At 55.2% G+C, this 9217-nt stretch overlaps 1 protein-coding gene across 1 annotated transcript in view; it reads left to right on the forward strand.

The window, feature by feature from the left end:
• LOC121107680 overlaps nucleotides 1–6738 on the forward strand; it is a 32525-nt gene extending 25787 nt beyond the window's left edge. The window contains exon 4 of the mRNA XM_046904449.1: nucleotides 6306–6738. Within this exon, the coding sequence (XP_046760405.1) occupies nucleotides 6306–6662 (357 nt within the window). The 3' untranslated portion in view covers nucleotides 6663–6738. The remainder of the gene's footprint in view (nucleotides 1–6305) is intronic.
• The last annotated feature ends 2479 nt before the right edge of the window (nucleotides 6739–9217 follow it).

The following is a 9217-nucleotide window of genomic DNA, read 5'->3' on the forward strand; positions in this document are numbered from 1 at the left end:
ACAGATCCCACAGCACCAGGAGCTTGGGGTCAGAGAGCCAAAGTGACACCAAAGTGACAGCCTGAGACACCAACGCCTGCGGGGCCGGGGGCGGCAGCAGCAGCAGCTGCATCAATCCTTCCTTCAGAACGCTTCATTTCTATCCCCAGCGTCGCTCCTTTTCATTTTGCATGTGTCAGCAGCAGCCAGCGGGGCCGCTCTGCTGTCACATCCCCATGCACCGTCCCTGCACACATCGAGCAGACGGAGACGTTTTAATTAACCAAATCACAGCGTCGCGTCTCGGTGCCGGATTGAAGAGGCAGCGCTGGGAGCGAGCGGCTGCTTCCCTGCTGCTGCGCCCAGAAAGGCCCCACGTCCCCAATGGGAGGCTGAAAGTGACACAGATGGGGTTGGGTTTTTTTGCCCCTTGAGTCATTTTCTATTTGATTGAGGGAGGAGATGCGTGGCGGCGGGCGTTGGGAGGTCTCAGGCTCTATCTTGAGAAGGGCTGCGGCTCGCAGCGCTCGTGCACGAATGGTGCTCCTTTGTTCTCTGTCCGTTTGTAGGGGGAGAGGAGCCAAGGGGCTGGGCAGAGATTTCTCAATCCCAGTGAAAGTCTTAAGGTCACTTTTTGAGTCCCTGCTGCTGCATCCCGCTGCACGTGGAACGTGTTTAGGTTGCAGCTCTGTTACCAGCATGAAACCCAACCAGATTTCAGCAGGATGGTGCTGAGCCTCGGCCAGACATCAGCTTTCCCCCCTTCAACTATATACCCACTGCAAAGTCACTGAGCACCTATTTCTGGTGCCATTCATTTAACCAAAGAGCAAACCAATTCACCTGGTGGATGAAACATTCTAAGGATGCAGACCCTCCTTTCCCCCTTCTTTTGCTCCATGCTGGGCTTTGCAAAACAGTTTGCTGTGACCGAATGCAACACAGCTGTTTCTCACTACGGAATTCTTTGGAGGTGGATTATTTGTCACTCCTCCAGCTTAATAATAATAATCCATTAATGCATTTTTTTGCCATCCTTTGGGGGAGGAAAATGCTCCCATGTGGTTTTATGGCGGCGGTGCTTTTCCATGCGTGCACACAGAGCTCCATCTCACCCAAACAGCTCCCGCGGCGCTGAATATGAAGTCTTAAAATATGACAGCCTGGGTCAGGAGTGTCTTAAAACCACTGCATAACAGGCGTGTAAAAGAGATGGGGAAAGTGAATGTTTCCGACGTGTCGGTGGCCGCGGAGGCCCCGCTTCCTTTGTGCTCTATGGGAAACTTGTGAAAATATTAGTTCTCCATCAGTGCTGGATCATGGCTGTCCCATGGGTTGGGGGGGGGGGGGGGGTTGTGGTTGGCTCTGTGCAGCGCAGCACAGCTGGAGGGCGGCGGGCAGATGTGTGCATCCCACTCCAGATGTGCCGTGCGAAGCTGTGCCTCTCGGGGCTGTGCACAGTGCTGCCTCCTGCATGCAGAGATGGGGCTGCTCACTTGGGGTGGTGGTTGGCCAAGGGCTGGCCCTTGCTGCAGTTGCTCTGAGCCAGGTAAGGGCTGAGGGCAAAGGCTTCATCCACCCCTTGCCATAGGATGCCACGTGCTCCATCCCACGGACTGCAAAAGCCACAGCGCTGTGTGATTGTAGCCTGGCCAAACCCCTCCCTGCAAACCTTTGGGGGAGTGGAGGAGCAGTGGGTACTCAGTGTCGCTCTGCTCCGTGCACGTGGCCAATGTTGTCCCCATGTGCTCCCCGTGTGGCCGCATCCAGACCCTGCATCGCAGCCACCCACACTGGGGGCATGCTTCAATCAGCACCAGATCAGCCTCACAGCCAGCACCCCACAGCCAGAACACTGAGGTTCTCAATTCCCAATGGTAGCCCTCCCCTGAGTTGGCCAACCCTTCCTTATAGAATCACCAATGTTGGAAAAGACCTCTAAGGTCATCCAGTCCAACCATTCACCTATCACCAATGTTTCCCACTCAACCATGTCCTTCAGTACAACAACTAAATGTTTCTTGAACACGTCCAGGAGTGATGACTCCACCTCCTTGGGTTGGCCAACCCTCCATTGAGTTGGCCAACAGTTCTTTACTTGACCTGCAAACCTCCCCGCCCTGTGCCCCATTTTGCCCCACAGCACCAGCACTTTCCAGCCCAATGGGCAGCGAGGATGCATGGGGTTAAATTCTTGAGATGCTGCTGGGATCAAGGGAGGGCACGGGGTTGTGGAAACCCCATAGGTGGTCAGTGCTGAAGCTCTGTGATGCACAGCTTCAAATGAAGGCTCAGATCCACTAAAACGCAACCTGCTGGGAGCTGGATGCTGCGAGCGAATTCAGCACAGAGCATCGTTGGTGCCAAAATTCGGACAACTTGCTGTGCTTCAAGGAAATTAAAAAGCCCTTTCCGCTGTTTTTGCTTACCCAAACACTGGCAGCCTCAGCTGACCCGGCACACCGAAGAAATCAGCGTTCTGAGCAGGCTCAGGGTTGGATTTGCTTCTTACAGCTTCCCGTCCTGATGAGAAAGGCAAAGTTATTTTGGGAACATCATGAATGAAAACCGAGAGGTGACCCAGGCAGCCATGAGGTGGGGGCAGCCAGAGACAACACTTCTACCCACAGAAGATGCTCCGGAGGCTGTTCGCCTTTGATTCCTTCTCCCCAGTGCAATGAGGAGCAATTATCCTTCCCATAAAAGACTCCTTCTTTTAGGGGACTCATAGCGACTTCAAAGAAAGGGCAGGTCTCTCTGGGGAACAAAGTTGTCATTTGAGTGATTCTAGGCTGATGAAAAGTGCCCGCCTGCTGCTGCCCGGCCCTCTGCTCCCACCCAGGCTTGGTTCAAAGCGAGCAGCCCCAGGGGATGGTGCATTCCATGCAGTGATCCCATGCTGTGGGACCCCACCTCGGCCGGGACCTGCAGCTCTGATGCTCACCTGGCATTGCCCATAGGGCTGAGCAGCATTTTGGGGCTCACTCCTTGCAAACAGGAGCTGCTTCCCAGCTGCTGCTGTGGTTGTAGGTGGGAGGATGGGCACAGTGACCCCATACCCAAACATTGCAGCAGCCTTGTGGGGAAGCAGCCTGGTTCCCCAAGCTCTCAGCACCCAATTGCCTGCAGCCCCATGGGATGTGATGCGCTGAAAGAGTCCCTGTTTCATCCCTCACATGCGGAAAGAAAGCACAAAGAAGTCACACAAGCACCAGCAGCTTTGCTGGAGCCACTTAGGGCTGTGCTACCCCACGCAGCGATGGGAGGGAGCTGGGTTGCAATGAGGCAGAAGGCACCAGAAAAGCAGGCTGGTTTCAGGTGTCCCGAGCGCTGCCGACCTGATCTTATCTCCAGCTCTGGGTAGGGGTTATCTCTGCTTCCTGTGATGAAAGCACCGTGAGAGACAGTGCTGGCAGGGGAGGTGAGGTGAATGCCATTTGGTAACACAGGTGTCTGACTTTACTTGCGACAAAGGCAGCCCCGAGGTGCAGAAAGACCCCTGTCCAACCTTGAGTCCCTGCCCCTATTGCCCCCTGCATCCCCACCTTGGGTGCAGGACACCTCTGCTCCCTCACCCCAGCTCCCCATTGCTTTTGTACTGATGAGTACTGATGATCTGCAACCTCCACCTGCCATTTCCTCCAAGCTGGAATTCCCAGCTCCTGGATTCAGCCACCTCCACCTTTTGGTCGGATTTCAGAGCCCAACATTCTTTCTCAGGACCCATTTTTCTCCCACTTCACGCAGTCCCATCTCAACCCAGCGTTAGCAGTCAGCAGAGCTGAGGCTGCGAGCAGAAGCCTGGACGTGGTGGGGGATGAGGCAACGAGGGGCTGGGATGCAAATCTTGGCAGAAACCTTCTCTGAGGCTTTCTGGCTCCCAGCAATGCTCCAATCTGCTAATTGACTGCACGCAGCCCCGGCTGAGCTCTGACTTCCAGCTTGTGCATCGCTCAGCACAGCCGCACGGATGCGTGGGATGCACAGCATCCTCGTGTCACGTTTGTGGGGAACAATGGGGCTGCTGAGCAAAGCCAGCCCTACATGGGGACACTGCAGGCATCACTCTGTGTCCCTGTCCCGTCCCCCACCTCCCCAGACAGCTGCATAGGTTCATTTCCCTGGCAAATGAACAGCGGGGAAGGGGGCAAATAATGCTGGAGCCCAGGTGGCCCCTCTCACTGCCCAGTCCCAATGGGATACTGGCGGGGGGACAGGGAGAGAAAGGGGGAATGAGTGGTCTGGGAGTGCTCGCTGGTGGGGATTAAAGGCTCAATCTTGAGATGAGAGAAGGAAATGAGAATTAAATCAGTTCCTAGCGCCTGTTCGGTGTTGGGGGAGGATTTATTGCTGGGGTCAGGACGGCAGCACAGCTGGCGAGGGGACCCTGCAATGAGGGAGGGTCTGGGGGGGGCAGTGGGGGTCAGAGACCCTCCTTGCTCCTGGAGCAGGGAGCAGCACTGAGCAACGCTGGCTTCCTATGGGTGCGGGGTATTGTGGGGGGAACAGAGATATACCTGCTGCCCTTTCCTTTCACACCTTCCCTGTGCTCCCAGCAGCTGTGTGTATCAGAGCAGTGTTGGGTCCCCCACTCCCTCCCTCCCTCCGTCCCCAGATCCCACCTTGCCCAGCCCTTCCTGACCCCCATCCATCACTTTTCTCTGCCTTCATCTCCTTTTCCTCCCTCTCTCCCCTTTCCTTTTGTTTTTCCTGCCTGCCATCATTCACCACGCAGGATGCTGAGCCGAAAAAGCCTCATCCCCCCCGTGACCAATGGGGCAGGGACACGGTCACCACCGTGCCCCCACCAGCAATGGGGTGGCAATGGGGCGCCTGGCAGGAGCTGCCCATAAAATGAAGAAAGTTAATCATGGAGCTAATTGAAACCAGCGGCCCTGGCGTGTTCTGAGCAGAGGGGAGGAAGGAAGGGGGTGGGAAGCTGGGGCTGGGTTGGATGGGGGGTGGTGTCTTTGGGGTTTTGTGTTTGTGTTTTTTAAGCCATGGAACAAATCCATATGGTTGCGCAGGCAATTCCCAGGAACTCTTAGCCTGGGCTCAATCATGAAATGTCTCAATCCTTTCAGTCCGAGTGTAAAATTGAGGTTCTTTGGGAGGAAATTGTTTGTTTGGCGGTGCTTTCCTGAGGCTCTGCGGGCAACTCTGCCATGGGGGGTATTTCACCCCCCCCCCTCAGAGCTGTGTGGCTGTGATCCACCCCCAGCAGGACCACGCTGTTTGCCCATCATCCCCATGCATGGTGTGGGATTGTGACACCCATCAGACCCATGGATGGGAGCAGGCATGGGTGTCCCCATGTAGTGTGGGTCCAGGGCACCCATCAGACCCAGAGATGGGATCCTGGCTGGGTGGGGATCCTGGCTGGGTGGGGGAGAGGCTGTGGGCGCTGTGGTCCCATCACTGTGATCCCATCAGATCCACTGCCAGCACTGTGTGACTCTCATCCCCCCCCCTCATTAATTTCCCTCATTGCACCCACCATAATTAACACATCCCCAGCCCAGGCTGCCCTCCTGCATTGTGTTTCAGCTTCGAAGCCATCACTCACTGCTGCAAGGCACGGGCAGGTTCACCCCACTGCTGGGTGCTGCTTCCCATGGGATGTTTGGGAAGACCTGAATGGTGCTGAGATCCACGTGTGGATCTGCAACTGTTCTCCACCTCCGGGCTCCGACCTCGCAGCCGTATGAGCGATCCTTTGGGTGCTTTCCAGCTCTAAACCGAAGCATCTCTGCAGCAAAGCCCTGATTATTCCAGGCTGCAAAGCAGGTCTGCAGCAATTAGAGATGGAACAAAACCCTTCCAGCTCCGGAGCCACGCAGGGGAAAAACAAATCTGCGTGGGATGGATTTGAGCTTAAACACAGACTGCCCTGGCCCCGAGCAATGAGGGTGGCAGGGATGTGCCCGGGGTGGGGAGGGGGCTGCCATCCCCACTGCCTTCCCACGACCCTCCTGGCGCCCGCCCCGCTCACAAAACCAGAACTCCTTATTCCTGAGAACTTAATCTGGTGGTTTTGTTCAGCAAAACTCCAGCAGCCGTCAGCTGGGAGCGGGGGCTGCGCCGGGCAGCACGGGAAAGTCTCGTTTTGCATCTAATGAAAATTGCATCCTTTGTTGTTCTTCTTTCTTTAGATATATATATATATATATATTTTTTCCCTCTCGACTACAAAAAGGGGACGTTTCCAACGCTCAGCAGCTGGAGATAAAAAAAAAGGGATAAAATATTTATTCTCAAATGAGCCGGTAATAAACGAACCTGGGAGCTCGAGTCTGAGCTGGGTTTACGTTCGCTTTGTCTTTCAGACGGGAAAAAATGAGTCAGCCTGCAGTGAATGCGCCGTGCTGCTTTTTCCTCCTCTCGAGGCAATGAGAGCCTCGTTAGCCACCTTGCAGGCCAAGCCCGGGTCTCAGCTGTGTTTTGCCCCTGAGCAGAGGACTTTTCCCATCTCTTTGGAGCAGCCCCATCCCTCGGTGGGCGCGGAGCCGGACTTCCATTTGCCTGGGAATGCAAATCTCCCTCATCTGTCCCACGCTGCCTTTGAAACAGGAGAAAGTCAGCCCTGCCAGGTCCTGGGGAGGCTTTTTCCTGCTCGTGGTGATTTTGTCTTCAGCTGTGTTTGGAAGGAAACCAGCACGGCCACTTTCTCCCGGCCTCTGTAAATCATTCCTTCTCCCCCCCCCCAATCCTTTCCCCTTTCATACTAAAATAAAGGAAATAATTAAAAGAGCAGGAAAATGAGCTGCTGGCAGGTTTCCTACAGACCATCTCAGTGCTGCGGTGCTGTTGCTCGGCCATAGGGCAGCCTCTCCATAGCAGGGCACTGCTGGCAGCCCGCTGTCCTCGTGCAAAGCAGAGCGCTGAGGTTTGCCCTGGTGACTCCTTGGCAGCATCTGCAAAGGGGCACTGCATCAGTGGTGCAGCAGCAAACTGCATTTCACAGCAATGCTTCGAGGGAAACCGGGGAGGTGTCCCCCATCTATCCCCAGGGTCTCTTTGCTGAGGGTCGCTATGGGGTTTGCTGGGTGCCTCCTTTGCATCCTTACTCTTAGGTTCCTGGATCTGGGTTTTCTCAACATATTTTGGGCAACGTTTCATATCCCTCATGCACTTACAGAGATGATTCAACAGCAGCAATAGGAGCTGCACACGCATGGAGGAGACCATTGCCTTGCTGAGGTATCAACCCTCACGCTGTCTCCATCATTAATTCTCTACCTGAATGCACCCACCTGGGGCTGTTTCCCTCTCCCTGCTTGCAGGGCCACATCCATTAAAACCCAGACCTCTCCTCCCCTCCCCATGCTTTGCTTCCAGCTGTGGCCCAGCAGGGTCACCTGGGGGATATTTAGGTGTGAGGAGGGGCAGATCTCCTCTTCTCCCCACCCCACCCTGTGCATGGTGAGGAGGTCTTCCCCATGTCAAGGGGGTGAGGTGGGTCGTGCTGGGTGCCTTGGAGGTGTTTTCTCTCTTTGCTTATCATGGCAACGCTGTCCGTCCTACCCAGGTGAGTGAGGGAGGGCTGTCTGTTGGCTGCATGACACTGGGGTGGCTTTGTGGCTGCAGGGGGTGGTCTTGGCTCTGTCACCACCCAGATGTCCTCATCTCACAACTCCCTGTGCCAGGACATCTGCACCCTTCCCCTGTGCTCCCTGTCTATGTGGGGCTGTCTGAGTCACCTCTCTCCTTGTTCTGTTCCGCCTTGCAAAGCACTGGGCACATTGCTTCTGCCCTTTGGGGCCAGGCTTATCGCATCCCAACCCCAGTGCTGCTTTCTGCTGGAGCTTCAAGATGTACATCAGCATCAACAATCACAGAGGTTCAGGCCATGCACAGTTCCCTGATCCTGGCCGATGGGACAGCACAGCCCCTTGTGATGCAATGCCTGCTTCCCATTATGGGGGAATGCAGCCCATATGGTGGGCAGATTTCTGCCTGGAGGTGGGGGGGGGGGGGGAGCTGAGCTCTGCTGCTGCAGGCACTGCTGGCAGCTCAGGGTGCTCTGGTGAGGTCAGGACCCGAGTGCCCCAAATCCCCCCTTTCCCTGCACCAGCTGCCCCCATGATAGCCTTGGGGTGACCTGCAGGAATGCTTGCTTGTCTTCTTTGTGGAGGCAGACAGATGCTTGGGGAAGAAATAGAGGTGAGATTAGCACTTCTCAGCTGCAGCTGAGTGCTGTGAGCTGTTGTTTCACGTGCAAAGTCCTGCTGCAATTCTGGAAGCTACATTCCCATCACTGTTCCTACACAAAAGGAGGGTTGCAGCTCCCTGCTCATGCATGGGGTGAGAGCATATTGATACACTGGGGGGGGGGGGGGAGGGGGTTTAGCTTTATCTTTTTCTCGGTGACTGATGAGGTTTGAGGATAGGGCTGTGCCCAGGAGGTGGTGTCCCTCCCATGGATGGGATGGAATGGAGGCATCTGCTAGGACATGGGGACTGAAAGGGGTGATGGCCCCATGCCATGGCTTGTGGGGGTTCAGGGCTTATCTGAGACCCTGTGCCAGGGATGAGATGGCTCAGCCAAGTGATGGCAAGTGACTGGAGAGGCAGTTTGGGTCCAGTCCTGTCCCCATGTCCCGGTGCTGACGGCTGCCCTCCTTTATCCCCTGTAGAGCTCACTACAGCAGAGGTGAGGTTAAGCCTGGGGTTGACCTCTTCCTCTCCAGACACCCATAAACGAGGGGAAGGAAACTTCCCAGCACCCTTCCCAAAGCCTTGCTCAGCAGCCCATGCAAACATCAGACTCCTTTCCAGATCTTATTATTCCTTTTCCTTTTCTTTTCCCCTCCTGAAATGACCATAAATCAGACTGCTCTCCCTAAGGACCATCTACTGCAGCTGACCCTGCACGTGAAGACCACCTAGCAAAGCTTCTTCTCTGAAGCACTGCTTCAGCCATAGATATGGGGACAGTGTAGGAGAGAAGGATACACATGGACCCCCTCCCCCCCCCCACACACCAATTCTGCCTATGGGTCCAACTTTTCCTGGGAGCTGCAGGCAGACACCCTCCAGCTTTGCTTTCAGCCTGGCTCTGCTCCTCTTCCCTGCTCGAGCTTTTTTCCCAGGGGAGGATGGAGATTAAGAGGAAGCAGATTAAACCTAATGGATTGATTGCAATTATTTCCCCTTGTTTATTTGCAGTACCATGTGGGAGCCTGAAAAAAAAAAGGGGGGTGGGGAGGAAGGGAATGATCTTTTATGTGTCTGTAGT

The sequence above is a fragment of the Gallus gallus genome, chromosome 27 (assembly GCF_016699485.2).
Source record: "Gallus gallus isolate bGalGal1 chromosome 27, bGalGal1.mat.broiler.GRCg7b, whole genome shotgun sequence".
NCBI lineage: Eukaryota > Metazoa > Chordata > Aves > Galliformes > Phasianidae > Gallus > Gallus gallus.